Source organism: Pleurodeles waltl, chromosome 1_2 (assembly GCF_031143425.1).
Source record: "Pleurodeles waltl isolate 20211129_DDA chromosome 1_2, aPleWal1.hap1.20221129, whole genome shotgun sequence".
NCBI lineage: Eukaryota > Metazoa > Chordata > Amphibia > Caudata > Salamandridae > Pleurodeles > Pleurodeles waltl.
The window spans coordinates 43281943-43300284 of record NC_090437.1 but is presented as its reverse complement, the minus strand read 5'-3'; the positions used below and the strand labels follow the sequence as shown (position 1 = coordinate 43300284).

The 18342-nt window shown below is 45.1% G+C and overlaps 1 protein-coding gene across 9 annotated transcripts in view; it reads left to right on the top strand.

Moving 5' to 3' along the window:
* The window catches only part of PTPN13 (protein tyrosine phosphatase non-receptor type 13), a 1045801-nt gene that overhangs the window by 688775 nt on the left and 338684 nt on the right, over window positions 1-18342 (top strand). For all 9 annotated transcript variants that reach the window (XM_069236135.1, XM_069236143.1, XM_069236122.1 and 6 more), the window contains exon 27: window positions 4124-4209. In XM_069236135.1, the coding sequence (XP_069092236.1) occupies window positions 4124-4209 (86 nt within the window). The remainder of the gene's footprint in view (window positions 1-4123; window positions 4210-18342) is intronic.

The following is an 18342-nucleotide window of genomic DNA, read 5'->3' as shown; positions in this document are numbered from 1 at the left end:
ACAGTAGCCGAAAGGACATTACATTCCCTTGATATTAAAAGGTGTTTAAAGTTTTATCTACAGAAAACACTAACCATCCGCCAGTCTGACCAATTATTTGTTGCATTTGGCGGAACAAGAAAGGGACATGCGGTGTCCAAACAGACTAAAGCCAGATGGATTGGCCTGGCAATTCAATTCTGCCATGCAAAAGCAGGTAAACCGCTCCACAGCAAGGTGAGAGCCCATTCTACAAGATCAGTAGCCACTTCTTCTGCACTCTTTGCAGGGGTGCCACTGCATAGCATCTGCAGAGCGGCCACATGGTCCAGCCAGCATACGTTTACAAAACACTACTGTCTTGAGAAAACTAGTAACGTCGATACAGCAGTGGGACAGGCAGTGCTGAGGCATTTATTTAGTTAAGGTGAGCCTCTTACACATTCCACCACCACACTCAAGGTATGTTCGATATTGGTTCTCAGTCTCGTTAATATCTAATTTTATATCACAGTGTGGTTTACTCTAAGATTGTGCTTCAAATGATTTGTAATCTCAATGCTTTTTCATATTGTGTTAACATGTTGTAGACCTCAAAACAACAACAAAACATATTGTGTCAAAATTTTCTGCCATACAGCTTTTTCTATTATTCTTATATAGATATATATGTGTATATATATATATATATATATATGTATAAATGTATACTAACGTGAGTGACATCACTTGGAGAATTACGATAAAATTACAGTCAAATTTATTTGCTAATTCTCAAACATTACTGCTCGTTATTCTGATTCAAGCATGTGAATCTATGAAAGATCCAATACTGGAGAAGAAAATTAGTTACTTACCTGTAACTGCAGTTCTCCAGTATTGGTATCTTTCATAGATTCACATGCGACCAACCCTCCTCCCCTCAGAGGATCCCCTATTATACAGATATTAAACTTCACACTTCTACTAGAAAATCTGAGGGAATTCAGCCTCTGTTGGGAGTGTTTGGGAGGGGCTGAATCCTGATTGGTTGACACTGAAGTGTGGGTCTTTTCACAAAACAAAGTGAATAGACTGTAAAATACCCTATGAGGCCTACTGGTTTTAAACTTACTGACTTACTGCTTTATGTATTTAAACTTACCGTGAGGCTCCCACCTCGACGACGAGGATGATTCAAGCATGTGAATCTATGAAAGATACCAATACTGGAGAACTGCAGTTACAGGTAAGTAACTAATTTTCTTTCCTGCTGTGAACAAGCCTTTAACCTTAGTGCTGCCAGATTTTTCCCATAAATCACTCCTCACTACCTTCCCTGTTAATCTAATTTTGTTCATACACCCAACGTACAAACCGCTGTGTAAGTATTTCCCATTTCCTTTCTTCTAGTGCACCTCTTTCAGAAGTCCCTTATCATGTAATTTAATTTTACGTAATGGCACTTCCCCAGGCAATTGAAGCAATTGTGTTTGGCCTTATCTTTCTGTTCACATACATTGTCTCCATAGATTAAGATATAGCAGGTCATTGTGTCACCCATTGCATTTGTAATGCTAGATAGTAACATTCAGAGTTGGGGATCAAGAGTCCTCTCTCCAAGAGAGGTAGCAAAAGTTTATCCACTTACATTTTCGTACTACCATCCCATAATGTGGCCAATAGAAAAGTGCTGTATTATGTGTATTATGAGAAGTAGTAATGGAATATTAGTAATAGAGTACATCATCTTGGCACTACTACCGTTTTTATTAGGGCCACTCTTCCCATTACTGGTAGTGGCAGGTGGCACCACAATTGTATAGGACCGTTCAGTGTTGACATAGCATTATGTACATTTCAAGTAGGAATGCATTGTGTGGCTCTTAAAAGGGCCTGGCATTTCCTTAACTTTTTACATCACTATTTTATAAGCTTGTGCTCTAGCCATAAGTCGTAAAGAATCAGTGGTAGTTTATCAATGTCTAGAAGAGGCCAATGTGGGCTTTAACTATTTTGTCTCCCCAGTTGACATTTAATAATCACCCCCAAACATAATGAGTGTTTAAAATGATTTTTCATAATATCAACACCCTCCTGGACTGAGTGAAACGTTACCCCACTATCAGTCCTTAACCTAAAATCATAAGTTCAATTCTAGGAGAAGAGATTTCTGTCAAGGTTTGTGGGTAAGGGGTGGTGATCACACTAAACAAATCTCTGCTGTGCTCCTCTGGACTATTGCCCATGTTCACAGTGAGTAAACATTTCCTTGTGTCACTGAATTCGCCCACAGTAGCCAGAAAGTCAACACAAAGGAATTCATTGCTCATTTTTGTTAACCAAATTGTGTCTGAAGGCATGGGTATCAATACCTGGACAGTCCTTGGAAACTTTACAAACAACACTGGAGCTCTACAATTCCTTGTTGTCCAGTTTGACATTAATATTTGTGTATTAGCGCATGGCCTTCAACAGGTTTTTTAATATTGCTCAGGACCAGTTCCATATTTTCTAGTCCTCTGCTAGTCTTAACGTTCTGGTTCAGTAGAGTCTGTTTCTTTGTGTCTGTCAATATCCAGATAGACGCTGCTACTCAAGACCATTCCATGCACTTCCCCATTGATCAAGCCATTGAGAAGCAACCAGGGCATTGTTCACAAATGGGTTCTAAATCAGTCTCATTTCACAAAGTCTACACTTCACAGGCAAGTATACATCACTCTTGTTCTGCACTGCCAAAGTGTAATCATAGAAGACATTTACCTTAATATCTTCAAACTTCATGAGCCCCCATTTGTCTACCTTGTTTTCAGATATTTTCACAATCTCTTAAATTAGGCAGTTGTGGTACCATGCGAATAGGTCGGTGAGCTATTTTGACCACAAAGAATTTCAGCCTTTTGGAGCAATTACTTTTGCAAACCAATACTCTAAAATAAATTGCCCATCTCCTTTTTCAGGATCCCCTCAATATAAATTAAATTTATTCTTGAGCGATTTTTAGCATCCTCTACTCTTTATTTGAGGAACTGCATTTTATCTTGTAGCTCATAGACCGTTTTTTGTAGTTTTCCAATGTCTGGTGGTACCTCCTCCAGCTTGAATTCATTATCCACAATTCTTTATATCAGTTTGCTATGGTCAGCTCATAGTAAGTTCAGTTTGATGACCACAGTGTCGATTTAGGATACATTACAGTTCATGCCTCTAGTTTAACCAAATAAATATGCTTAAAATGTGTTGTCAGTAGTCAATATCACCCAGTGTCAGAATGAATGTGAGGACCATACTCTCTTTACACTTCCTTTTCTTGGTGTGGCATTTCTACAGTGCTAGAAAATCTTATTATTATGTTTGTATTTCAGCATTTTATACATCTTTTCCCTTAATGTCTTCAAGCTAAAATGAATGATTTGATTTCACCATTACATGTAAAAGGGTGATGATTTATTTAATATTGTATTTTAGTTTTTTCACTTGGTGCCCAGAGGTGTGTGGATTGCATCTAAAAGATGTACAATATAGCAATTAAATACTTACGGAAGAGCCATGACAAACTCAAAACAAAACATTTAACAGTGGTTTTCTGAATGCAGAATGCCTTTGGTAGTACAGTGACTATCAAAAGATGGTACATTGCCAGTGGGCTCTACATAAGAAAACTCTGCTCTGTGGCAGAGGTGCAGTGTACTGTGAACCGACCTACAGTTCACATGATTCTCTCTTGTCATCAGGTTGGGTATTTTCCTGCACAGATAAGGTTTGGCCAAAGCAATTAGCAGATTGACCATCATTTCAATGGCATTTTGTTTCTTAAACAAAAACGTCTCAATCTGTGGGCTGGTCTGTCAAATCTCAACCTATAAAACTGCCCTTTAATTTTGGCAGACTCGGGTTATTTTGGATTAGAAACCCCACTATTTTGGTATACAGATTCTGATAGACTGCAACAAGAGCAACAATGTGAAATCATGTTAAACATTGTATGGAGACAGAAACAAATGTTAGCCGGACATCAGGTAAACAGCATTTCTGAAACCCTGTGTGTAGTATTCTGCATGATCATTTTTGAGTTTTCAAATAGCCAGTCCCTATATTTTAGTAGCTGCGATGGATAAGTTCTTTACATGTTTTCTTTTTCAATCCCAATATTTGTTTATAGGGGACCGTGTGCTGTCTGTCAATGGAACAAGCTTAGAAGGGGCTACTCACAAACAAGCTGTAGAAGTGTTAAGAAAAACAGGACAGGTAGTGAAATTCAACGATTGCAATGTAGTCGATAATGTAAGCCTTCTCACTGTGATACTGCTGGCTAAAGCTTTTTATGCTGTTTAGTGTATTGTCTGTGCGACCTCAAACAACCACTTCGAAGTCAAGCAGAACGCAAATGGTTTGTAATCTGATAGCTTTGACGTATAGCTTGCAGCCATTTACTGATCTCACTGCCTCAGGATTGCACACACAATGATCTGTTCAACATTTCGGTGCTTTGCTACATTAGCATTTGTTTTTTTGTGTTTATTTTTGCTCGCTATTTCACCATGTGTAGAAAGATGTTGAAATTGCTATGCACCCATCATGTTTTTGTTTTAAATAGGTTGTCTAGTGACTTGTGTTCATATTAGAAGACGAATGTTACACTGTCTAAAGACTCTTTTCTCAGATATAACATAAATAAAGCAATAAATTAATATTTTACATTTCATGTGATCCTGGGTGGGAACTGCAGCTGCCCGCAGGGTTTAAAGATGAAGGTGAATTAACTCACTGTGAGCAAGGAGGATAATTACAATGACACAACCAGCCGATAATGCTTCCCCTAGGTTTTTATCTTTAGAAACATCTTTACATGTGGGGTGGTTTAACAACAACAAAAAAAAAAAACCTTGACCCAGGAGGACTTGCTCAGCTTAAAGGAAGTTTTACCCACAATACATTTGCATTTGTATCAATTGCCACAACTATCATTTAGCAACTACAAATGCACTGTCATATTGCTTTGGGCCTCTATACACCGGATGGTTACATGCAATCAGAGTGTAATTACATGGTTCTTTCATTACAATACCTATATGGATACACACAGGCTCCAGGTTTGAAGGCCCAACTGGATTGTATGATTAACAAAGAAATTAATTTCACATCCATCGCTTTCACTGAAGAACAGGCCACCCTTCCACAACCTTGTATGATCCACAGACACTACTCTTTGATATTGGGATTTAGTAGCCAGATCATACAAAATCTTCATGTATCTGTCTTCCCTCACTATCTCATCGATTTCCTTTATTTCACATCAACAATTGACAGCACGATTCTAACTTTGACAGAATTATAGCCAGAGTTCTTCAAACAACAGCATACATCAGACTATTCATCAGACATCCCCACCAATATTTCTCTAAAATGAGCACTCTCCTAATTGTGGGTAACAGAAAGATTAGGGGGGCTTGGCTGACTGAAGATTGCTGATGCGTGATTCGGATCCGTGTCCAGTCCTGTGCCATCTATCACCTTGTGGTTGCATCTGATGCCTCAAGTGTGACAGGTATGCCCATACATGGGTCCTGTGCTCACTGTGCCCATGGAATCACGAGCCCTTATCAGAGTGAAAACTGGTCCTAGGTTGCCTGGATTCCACTTAGAGTGGACCTCCCTTAGGAGTTCGGGCTGGACTGTTGCTGTTGGAGCAGAGTCAAGACTGATTTGTATATGTCCAAACTGAGATGGCATGGCGGGCAAAGAATGATGGATTAATTGAAGCATTCCATCTTTCACATTGTTGTTGCAGCTGATGCCCTAAGTGTGACGGTATGCTGAGACATGGGTCCAATGCTCACTGTGCCACTGGAATCAAGATCTACTTGGCTTATGAGCCCCTATCAGGGCAAAACCAGTCCTAGGTAGCTTATATTCCACTTCAGGGAGGACCTGTCCTGAAAGTTTGGGCTGGACTGTTCCCATTTGAGCAGGGTCAAGATTGATTTGCATATGGCTGTGTCCAAACTAAGGTTTAATGGTGGTGAAAAATGATGGATTGGGATGCGTCTCAGAACGATTGCTAGTGGCTGAGAATAGTTCAAGCATCCCATCTATTATCTAGTTATTGTTGCATGCCAGTTTGGGGACACTCATGGGCAAGATCTGCTGACCCTCCTCTACCGGCGGTGGTCAATACACCTCCAGCTAGAGTGACAGGTGGCTAGCGCATTCCAGTGGAGAGAGCCTTGACATCAAGAGTGAGTAGCCTGTGCCCTGTGCGCCATTCTGAGAGATTGCAGAACTGGATGGACCCCCAAATGCTGGAGGATGGGGTGACTGCGCTGAGGCTGAAGATGGGGCTGGGGCGCTGCCTCTCTGTAAGTGACCCCATCAGAGAGTCTGGTTATGCCTGCCAACTGTGCCCCATTGTGGCTGCTCCAGATTAGACCCCAACTCTGTGACATTGGAAGTGGGTGCCGGGGACCCACCTGCATGTCAACAATGTCATTGCCACAGGCCTGGTCCTGGAAACCCCTATCTCCTGGAGGAATGGAGGGGCGACCCTTGCAGTGACTGGTGGCAAGGCAGGGGCCAGAGTCTCAGCCCAGGGCCCCACTCACAGCAGTGTTGCACTCTGGTAAACTAACCTGGAAATGTCCTCACCACCCATGCATCTGGAGGTGTGGTGTGTGCTGCTGGTCCACCCATCATGACTGCTGCTTTGTGCCTGCACCCTGTGGTGGCCAGGGGATGCCCTTGGTGATTCGAGCAGTGTGGGGGCTGTGGCAGGGGGGGCTGGGGCAGTGCCATACTCATAGAGAAGACCTGCAGGATTGGCGTGCTGTGGCTGAGATCTTGCTCGCCTTCTCTTGGTGACATGTCAGAGGCCTCTGCAACCCTTGTTAGAAGTGGGGTACGACTCACCTTGATCCCCCCTGAACGTGGATTGCATCTGATTGCTGTCACCACATCTCCCACTTTGACTCCTCTTCCTCGCTTTGCCGACCTCTTTGTTGCACCACCAATCATGGAATATGGGCAAAGACAAGCTCCCTGCCTGGGGCAAGATTAACAAGAGCGATAAGGCCCATCTCCATTGGTGATAGACAGGAATGCTGTGCATGGGCCCCCAGGTTAATGCTCCGCTGGACTTACAGCCTCCATATTTCAAGCTAATCAGAACTTGAGAACCTCCTTTGAGAGTAAGATCAACAAGCCGAGCCTCAAATAATCACTGCTTCATCAGGAACTCCTAAATGCGGTCCGCAAGGTAACTGAGGCAGAAGGTCGACTCAATGAAGTTGAAGACTCGACTTAAACACTTCAGACCACTAGATCAATGTTCTCTAGTGCAGAGTCGATCAGCTGGAGCTGAGGGGTGAGGATGCAGGCGGCAGGTCCAGAAGGAACCATATCTGGAATGTGGGGGTCCCGGAGGTGGTGGAGGGATGCACTCTGTATACTTCATCACCAAGTGACTGAGATCATTGCTTCTGGCAGAGGAACTGTCATCCTGTTTCATAGTGGAGAACATAAGACCACATAGGTCACTGGTTACTTAACTGCACCTCACGGCCCATACTTGCTAGACCTATGTTCGTGGTGGACCATGATGTTATAATATGTAAGGACCGCAAAGTAGGTAAACTCCACTGTGGGTCGACCAAAGTGCACTTCCCAGACTATACACTTAGAGTGCACCAGCACTACTTGTTTTGGCTGTGAAGGAGAAGCTCAGGGCCATGCAAATACAGTATATGATACAATACCCGGCTTGCATCAAAATTATTTATAAAGACAAATCCCTGTTCTGTGATACATTCAAGAGCACATGATCCTGGGTAGAAGTGTGTCTGGACTTTGATGCCAGCTGATTCCCCACCCTTCCCTTAGTCCCATTGACCACAGGGAAGGAGGTCAAAATATGGAGGCAACTTCTGTGCAGTACAAGGAGAATAAGAAGACGACATTTGTCAAAGACGCCTCTTCAATAACCCTAAGAACCCATGCCCTGTGTCTGCAGAGGGGCCTCCTGGGGCTGAGACAGAGGAGACTTGAGTTACAGTGGTCCAGCAAGACTTTCCTCCCACTGTCACGTACACCAGCTGCTTTGCATCACAAGTTATCACACCAGCAGGCAGTCCTTGCCGCCTTTACAGTTGGCACAGACCATTTTGTATATAGTTATAGTTAAGGCCACAGATGCTTCATGGAGGAAGAAATGTAGTGGGGGAGGTTTGGGAGATCAGTTGTTGCATGTTGCAAAATTGGTTTGTGTTACTTTCTTTTTTGGTTATTTTTTCAAGTTTAAGTGGCAGGACAGTCTTAGGCTCCTCACTTTGCTCCATTTGCTCCATACTCACCTCAGATAACCCCAGACACATCCTCTGGACCCTTAAGGGCTATAGTATATTATTCTGGATTGTAACGGGTGTCAGCAATAAATTCTAAAGGGGAGTGGTTATGTTGTATTTTAAGATTTCAATTCGCTGTCCTTATGTTTCAGGAGACCCACGTATTGGGTGTGAAATGCTCCTGCTTGGGTAGGCATGGTTACTCCAGGGTATAGCACTGTGGATACGCTCAAGGCTCCTGAGGAGTGGTGACTCTCTTACCGAAAATTAAGGCTCATTGTTCCACTTGTGCATTAAGTATCCACTGACCTCTTGGGTCAATACGTCACGGGATTTCACAAGGGGGCCCACATGGATGCTACTCAGTGTATACGCTCTTCTCTAGTTGCAAGACCCCATGCTGGAGGCTATCTCCCAGCTTTTAGCTGACGCCACCCCAGGCTTTACTCTCATTGGAGGAAATGTCAGTGCTATAATGAATGCTCAGTATGCCACAGACCCCCGTTCAGTCACCATCAGATCACAGCACCTTTATGCCTGGGCTAGGGAACTAGTCTTGTCGATGTCTGGTGGCTGCATTATTGCAGAGACAGGCAGTAGCTGTATTGCTCTCCACCCCCTAGCACTTCCTTTTATATTGACTGCTTCTTTACTCCTTCCACAGATATTGGTAAAATATCTCATACAGATACTCCTGAGGGGGCTCTCAGACCACTCCCCTATGGTGTTGGCAGTCAGTAGATCTAAGGGTGTGGGCAAAAGGGTCCCTAATGGTTTAATGCCTAGTGGTTAATGGGTGATTCCTTCAATTATTTTTTCCCTGGCAGTATCACAGAATAGTCTTATTTTGACTGGGGCTCTGTCTCCTCCCCGGCCACGCTCTGGGAAGTGCTCAAAATGGTCATAAGGGAGTGGTGGCATGGTCTTATATAAGTGTCAAAACTAGAGACTGTGAGGCAGACCTCTTGCAACCCAAGCAAGACTATTAGTCACCTTGAGCATGCAGATGTGGCTAACCCCAACAAGACAGTTCAACAAGAGCTTGATCAGGCTGATTAGCCTTTAAAAGGAGGCTGTTGGCTCACTTACGCCGGTTTCACTCCCAAGGGAGGCTGTACAGGATGGGTGATAAGTTGGCGAAATGACTTGTTCGATGGCATGGGTGGCTGTAGATACACATTCTCTGCATACTCCTTCCATCTAATGTTGGGTTTGGAGTGTTGCAAGTTATTTTTCTTCAAAGAAGCATTTTCGAGTCACAGGAATGAGTGACTCATCCTTCTTAGTGATACTGCCATGGGTATCGACTCCTTTGTTAAATTGTTTTCTCTCTGGCATTTGGTTTGGACGTGTGTCTCTTCGCTTCATCTTTCCCTCGCTCCAGTATTGAAACCTTCCTTTTCTGTCTTTACTCCATCAATAGTATTGTTCTCAATCACGTTTTCTCACATTCTGGTGCTCATCTCGCTCTGTCGGTCTGGGAACTGACTGAACACCCTCCATGTCATCCAAGCCCAGTCTGGCCTTCTCAGCATGTGGCACCGACCAGTGTGCTGTGCTGATGGAACAGACTCCGTTTTGCTTCTTTCCTCGGTGTCACTGTAAATTCTCGCACACCACCAACATCTGATGTGTAACCTGTGCCTCTCTCCCGACCATCAATAACCCACCTGCGACGCCTGCAGATCCTTCTGGTCGAAAAAGACCCTTTGAGGCTGAAGAGCTCCTCGACTGGAGATGGCACACAAGACTGCAGAGGACACGCTGGACATCTTCAGAGGAGGAGCACGCCCAGGAGGAGCTGGAACAGGAGGAGGTATTTTCCATCCAGGACTCTGTTGTCCAGTCAGATATTGAAGGCCATGAGGTGACATCGGTGCAACCCATCAACACCGTTGCCCCTCCTGCCCCCTCTAAGACTTCCAAAAGGCCCCTTACTGAGGTCATCTGACCGCCACTGCCACCAGGCCATGGCTGGCTCCAAAAAACAGGCTCTGATGCCCTGCCTTGAGGCTTGACACTGAAAATTGCCAAGGTCAAGACATCGCAGATATCTCAGATTTGTGATTTTGGGAAAATACTCTCAGTTCAAGGTTCTTCATTTCAGAGTCACCACAGCTCCCAGGGTCTTCCCAAAGTGCTTAGCAGTAATAGCAGCACATCTTAGAAGACAAAACGTACACGTATTCCCTTACCTAGACGACAGACTCATCAAAGCGAGCATATTGTCACAGTTCCACACTGACAGTGAACCTTCTGCACAACTTAGGTCCCACTGATCTTTCTCTAATCCCACCTTAAACCTCTCCAGATGCAGCCCTATCTAGGAGCTATACTCAAGGCAGACTTGTGGATTGCATATCCCAATTTGGTTCATGTTCACAACTTTCTTTCTCTCCTTCCTCGTTATCAAGATAACTCAACATACATAGTCAGTACTGTGATAAGCCTGTTAGGAATGATGGCCTCCTGCATTGCCATCGTTCCCCATTCCAGACTCCACATGTGTCCCCTACAGCAGTGTCTGTCTCGTCAGTGGGCTCAATCACTGGGAAGATCTAGTGTTGTTAGACCAACATACTTACCCCTTTCTGCAATGGTGGAACATCACCAACCCGTTGAAAGGCCGGCCCTTTCTAGATACTGTACCTCAGATCATCCTGACAACCGATGCCTCACTCACAGGCTGGGACGCTCACCTTTGAGACCTCTCAGTACAGGGCCATTGGATCCTCATCAATCCCTACACATAAACTTCCTAGAGCTTCAAGCGGTATTTCTAGCCCTGAAAGCATTTCTACAACACCTCTCTCACAAAGTTGTCTTAGTCCGCACCGCCAATATGTCAGTGGTGTACTATCTTTGGAAACAGGGGGCGGGGGGAGCATGGTCGCAACTCAGACATTATGGAAAAGGGCTCTCCACCATCACACTCACCTAGTGGCAGAGTATTTCCCAGGAATGGACAATGACTTTGCAGACCTGCTCAGCAGGACAGAGCAACAAGTCCATGAATGGGAACTCCACCCTCAAGTCCTTCAAAAATACTTCCAGAAGTGGGGCACACCTTAAATAGATCTTTTCACCACAGCAGAAAACACAAAATGCCAAAACTTTGCCTACAGGTACCCACATCCTCTATCCAAAGGCAACGCTGTGTGGATGAACTGGTCAAAGATATTTGTCTGTGCATTCCAACCGCTCCCTCTCATTCCATTTCTAGTTTGAGGGACCAGGCAAACATCTCTCAACATGATCCTGCTAGCTCCCACATGGGCATGCCAGCCCTGGTTCATGACACTACTGGACCTCTCAGTAGTCCCCTATGAGAAGCTTCCCAACAGGACGGACCTTCTCACTTAAAACCAAGGTCAGGTCAAACACCCAGGCTCAAAATCTCTCAATCTTGTGATATGGCTCTTGAGATCATAGTTTGGTTACTTAGAGTTGCCTGCAGAATGCATGGACAGCCTCACCGAAGCTCGTAAACCCACCACCAGAGCATGTTATGCTGCAAAGTGGAAACTTTTTGTTTGCTACTGTCAACCCACACACATTAATCTCATTAAAGCTACTGTCTAAGATGTTGCGTGCTATTTGCTTCATCTACAAAAAGCTAACTTAACTTACACCTCCATTGGCTTACATCTCGCAGCCATAGGTGCATACTTACAAAACAGACAACATACATCTCTTCAGGATTCCAGTGATCAAAGCATTCATGGAAGCCCTTACAGGTTCATTCAACCATGAGTGCCCCATGCACCATCATGGAACCTCAATATTTTCCTTAATGGGTTTATGGTCCTCCTTTTAAGCCACTTCATTAATGTCCTCTTCAGTACCTTTCATGGAAAGTTGCTTTCTCTCGTAGGGGATTTCCATGTATAGTCATAAGCATTGAATAGTTCCGCGCGCCTGCGGGGACCCCGGAGCACTGATGTGAAGTATATTCTTAAGTGCAAACACCAGCCGTTTAAAGAAAAGGTCTGTCAAAAAACACTTAAGAATAACATTGTGCAGCCTATGTGAACAGCTACACAGGCCAAATTGTTGAAAAGAAAATCAATAGTAGTGTAAATTCATGTTCAAACACCTATTTATTCTAGAAATGTAATAACAAATACATTCTCATACTTTATTTACACCTCTGATGAGAATAAAACAATGCAGGGCAGTGTAGCCCATAGGCTGCCATTATACAGAATGTAAATAGAGCTGTGCCTTTAAGAAAAGTAAAGTCTTCCTGTTTCCCATCATGCACAGCAAAAGGCAGTTGCCTCAGTTCTTTTTTCCGGCTCCTGCTGACAGGACCCTGAAGCATTGAGCTCTACCTCACAAAAGCTTTTGTGACAGAAATTCATTGAAATATCTTCTGAATTTCATTTTCACTCGACGTTTTTACCTTTGAGTGATCATTTTCTACTGATTTCTGTTAAATTCTGACAGAATTTTGAGGTTTTTCTAGTTAGAAATGCCTTCACTTTTTGATAAATGTCCTTCTTGTGGAAGAAAGAAGGCTAAAACAGATTCACATAGGGTCTGTATAATTTGTCTTCCATCCAGCCACAAACCGGAGTCGTGTGACATCTGTAAAACCTTCTCTAGAAGAACCCTTCGTGACAGAGAGAAGATCCGACTCCAGGCGAAAGAGGACAGGAGAAAAAGTGGCCATTCCACTACAGAGCGAGGAGAAGGTCAGACTTCTACCAGGGCTCAACCTGTTTCCTCCATGACTCCTTCCAGACCTGCTGAAAAACGACATAGATCTCCGACGACGTCGAGAGCGTCGACGTCGAAGCAGGGAACGGCGCCAACATGTTCGCCGTCGAGGAGTGCTTCGCCGGCGAGAAAACGACATCGTTCGCCGTCGACAGCTATTTCGCCGTCGAGGCGGCGAAGACACCCGACGTCGAGAGGATCTGGGTCGCCGTCGACACGGCGAACACAGTCCACGCCAAGGAGATCCGAGTCGGGCTCGCCGTCGACACGGCGAGGGAGATCGCCGTCGAGAGAGAGTGTTCGCCGTCGGAGGCGTTCACCGTCACTGCACCGACGTCGAGGTTCGTCGTCGAGAGGTTCTCAGCGGCGAGACGAGTCGACGTCTAGAGGCACTCGGCGTCACCGCAGTTCGACGTCGAGGAGTGCTTCGACGTCGAGAAGACCATCTAAGAGGCCTAGAAGGGTTTATACAACCTCAGAATCCTCGGCCTCGCTTATCCTACTTCCAGCATCACCACAGCTCTCACAAAGGCAGTCGCCTTTACCACAGACGCCGGTAACACCTACGGCTCCTCTTCCGGCGCCTCCTCCAGAACCTGTTCCGAGGACTCCAACGCGATCTGCAGGGCGTTCTGGTTATTCCTCGAGACGTACATCTACCTCAAGGCACCGTCGTCAATCACATCATGGACATTCTTCATCGTCCACACGAGACTACTCTCCAACCTTATCAGACTCACCATCCCCAAGAGTGTCTCCCATAGATGATGTCAACACATTTCAGGAGGTCTTAGTGAGAGGGGCAACCAAGCTGAATATCCCGCTAGCAGCTCCAGCCCAATCGACATCAGTAATCTTTGAGACCTTGCATCAAAGGACATCTTCACGACCTTTACTTCCACTGGTTCCGGGTCTTATTGAACCGGCAATGGACATTTTTCTCACGCCGGCTACAACAAAGTCTGCTCCTTCCAGACTCATTAAAAAGTACCGTCCACCAGAGCAAGATCCTCTATTCTTGAGGTCGGACCCAGTACCAGACTCGGTAGTTATAGTGGCAGCGAAGAAATCGCATTCGACGTCACCGTCTTCCTCTGCTCCCCCAGACAAAGAAAGCAGAAAGATCGATGCTGCAGGAAGAAAAGTATGCTCGACGGCATCTATCACCATAAAAGCAGCCAGTGCCACTGCTTTATTAGGGAGATATGATCGATCCCTCTGGGACTCTATACTACAGTTCTCAGAGCATCTCCCTAGGGACAAAAGGGAAGATTTCCTAGAGGTCCTGAGCGAGGGAGCAATGGTTTCTAACCAGATCATAAGTGCTGCGGCAGATGCTTCAACTCTATCCGCACATAACTATGCTCATGGTATAGCGCTCAGGAGACATGCATGGCTGCGGCTTACATCGCTTAAACCCGAAGCACAGCAGAGGATACAGAACCTGCCTTTCTCAGGCTCCACTTTATTCGGCTCTCATGCCGATGATGAGATGGCCAGAATGAAGTCGGAGCTGGATACCTTAAAAGCGGTAGGCATAGAGCGACCTAAAGAACAGCGAAAGGGATTCCGCCCATATCAAAGAAGACTGTTCACCCACAGGTATCAGGCTCCACATTGGTCGTCTTCACGCCCTCAGCAACAGCAGCAGCAGCAGCATCAGAGGGGCTTCTCCAGAAAGTCGACAAGGGGTCGTTCAACACCTCAGACCCAGACACCTCGACAAACTCCCACGTCTAGGCCCTGAATCTTTGCTTCCCCCTCCTCCGTTACCCACTCCGGTAGGGGGAAGTATCTCAAATCATCTAGACGAGTGGCTACGCATCACAACAGACGCCTGGGTATTGAATATTGTGAGACATGGTTACGCTCTCAGATTCACCAGTTCTCCACCATCTGTTCCACCCAAAACAGCCAACCACCATCTCGAAGCTCTGCAGTTAGAGGTCAATATCCTATTGCAAAAAAGAGCCATAGAACCCGTTCCCATCAGCCAACATGGGAAGGGGATTTATTCGAGATATTTCCTTGTACAGAAAAAAGACAAACAAGAGTTTCGTCCCATCTTAGATCTGAGGACAGCAAACAAATGGATTCGCAAAGAAAAATTCAGGATGTTAGCCTTACACCAAATTTACCCACATTTACGTCAGGGCGACTGGCTATGTGCGATAGATCTTTGCGACGCTTACTTCCATATCCCAGTAGCCAAGAAACATCGAAAATTCCTAAGGTTCACTGTCGGAAAACGCCATTACCAATTTGCAGTTCTACCGTTCGGCCTAAAATCAGCGCCAAGGACTTTTTCCAAATGCATGGCGGTAGTAGCCGCCCACTTGAGGAAACAGCGAATATTCGTCTATCCCTATCTAGACGATTGGCTCATAAAGGCCTCCAGCTATCTCGAGGCACAGCAGCATTTCGAATGGACTCTACAACTGCTACAAAAACTTGGTCTTCAAGTCAATCTTCTGAAATCAACAGCAACACCTGTTCAGAGGTTGCATTACTTAGGGGCCATTGTAGATACCAAGCTAGGAAAGGTGTTTCCTTCGGAGGAACGACGGTTATCGATTCTCCAAAAGTGCAAACAACTGCAGGAAAGACCTCAAGCCACTGCAAGAATAATAGCTTCTCTACTGGGCTCGATGGCGTCTTGTATCCATCTGGTTCCCAATGCTCGTCTCCATATGAGACCATTGCAGGAAAATCTAGAGGATCAGTGGTGTCAACTGAGGGACGATTGGGAGAACAAAGTCCTGCTGTCTCCTCACACCCTACAATCCCTCAAGTGGTGGTGTTTGCCCAGCAATCTCTTGGTGGGGATTCCGTTCCAACAACGACCTCCATCTCAAACCATCGTAACAGATGCGTCACTGCTCGGATGGGGGGCGCACATGGAACATCTTCGAGTCCAAGGCGAGTGGTCACAGAAAGAGAGTCTCTATCACATCAACCTGCTGGAACTTCGCGCAGTCCACCTTGCGCTCAAAGCCTTCCTTCCCTCTCTGAGAACGGAAACTCTCCTTCTTCAGACAGACAACGTGGCCACTATGTACTACGTGAACAAACAAGGAGGCACCAGGTCCAGAATTTTATCCAGAGAGGCCCAGACAATCTGGCATTGGCTTCTAGCCAGGAACCTGTCGCTAGTGGCAACTCACCTGCCCGGCATCCAGAATGTTCAAGCGGATGCCCTCAGTCGGGTAATAAGCGAGAACCACGAATGGGTACTACACGACGACGTCGTTCATTCCATTTTCGCACTCTGGGGTACCCCTTCTACAGACCTATTCGCAACCCCAGAAAACAAAAAATGCCAAAACTTCGCCTCCAGATATTACCATCCAGGGACACTGGGGAATGCCCTATGGATAAGCTGGTCAGGGGCATTTCTTTACGCCTTTCCACCGCTTCCCCTGATTCCGGCAGTTCTCCAGAAGCTGTCCAATGCTCAGACCAAAATGATCCTAATTGCTCCGGAGTGGCCACGCCAGTGGTGGTTCCCAGACCTTCTTCACCGGTCACTCAAACCACACATCAGGCTACCATATCGCCCAGACCTTCTCACGAAGTTCAGAGGGCAGATATCTCATCCCAACCCCTCATCGTTGAGTTTGGCAGCATGGCTCCTGAGCTAGTGCAATATGGACATTTGAACTTACCTCAGGACTGTATGGAAATTCTGAGGGAAGCAAAACGCCCTTCCACACGATCAGCCTATGCAAGCAAGTGGAAGAGATTCTGCATTTGGTGTTTACACAACAACATTGACCCGGTTTCTTGTGGAGAACAATCTATCTTACCATACTTGTTAAGTTTGGCAAAATCGGGCTTACAACTGTCGTCAATAAAAGTTCACTTGGCGGCGATAACAGCATACAGAAAGAGTCCTTCACAAACTTCTTTTTTTCGGATTCCGATTATTAAGGATTTCCTAGAAGGTTTAAAAAAGGTTTTTCCTCCCATTAGAAAGCCTTCTCTTCCATGGGAACTGAACGTTGTCTTATCACGTCTGATGCTGCCGCCATTCGAGCCGATACACAAGGCATCGCTGCAGCATCTCACATGCAAAGCTGCTTTTCTGGTGGCAATCACTTCAGCGCGTAGGGTCAGCGAAATCCAGGCCCTTTGCGCTCAGGAACCCTACACGGTTTTTCATTCTGCAAAAGTGGTAATGAGAACTCATCCAAAATTTCTACCTAAGGTAGTCTCCGACTTCCATGTGAACCAAACAATTTCATTACCGACTTTCTTTCAGAATCCAGCTACTCCTGCTGAGAGAACTCTGCACTCTCTGGATGTAAAGAGAGTATTGAAATTTTACTTGGACAGGACAAAAAGCTTACGAAAATCACAACAGCTTTTTATTAACTATGGCCCAATCAGAACAGGTTTGGGCACATCTAAACAATCTTTATCCAGGTGGATTGTTTCATGTATAATGTTATGTTATCAGTTAGCAAACAAATCCCTTGGTGGTAGACCAAAAGCCCACTCGACCAGAGGGAAAGCAGCTACTGTAGCCTTGATGAGAAATGTCCCTTTGGCAGAAATATGCAAGGCTGCCACTTGGAGGTCGGTCCATACCTTTACTAAGCATTACTGCCTTGATACAGACGCTAGGGCAGATGCTCAGGTTGGACAGGCTTTGCTCAAGAATTTGTTTGCATGATTCATGTTTTTCTCAGTATTCTTATATCGACTCCACCGCGGCTATGGGGATGGGCTTGCTACTCTATTCAATGCTGATGACTATACATGGAAATCCCCTACGAGAGAAGGAATGGTTTCTTACCTGTAACTCCAGTTCTCTCGTAGGGGTATTTCCATGATAGTCATAAGCAACCCTCCCTCCTCCCCGGTGGAGTTGACATAGAACATGAATATTATGGAGGTGGGTACTCCAACAAATGTTTTGTTGTTTCTTCATGTCAGGTAATAGCCTCCAAAAAAGAACTGAGGCAACTGCCTTTTGCTGTGCATGATGGGAAACAGGAAGACTTTACTTTTCTTAAAGGCACAGCTCTATTTACATTCTGTATAATGGCAGCCTATGGGCTACACTGCCCTGCATTGTTTTATTCTCATCAGAGGTGTAAATAAAGTATGAGAATGTATTTGTTATTACATTTCTAGAATAAATAGGTGTTTGAACATGAATTTACACTACTATTGATTTTCTTTTCAACAATTTGGCCTGTGTAGCTGTTCACATAGGCTGCACAATGTTATTCTTAAGTGTTTTTTGACAGACCTTTTCTTTAAACGGCTGGTGTTTGCACTTAAGAATATACTTCACATCAGTGCTCCGGGGTCCCCG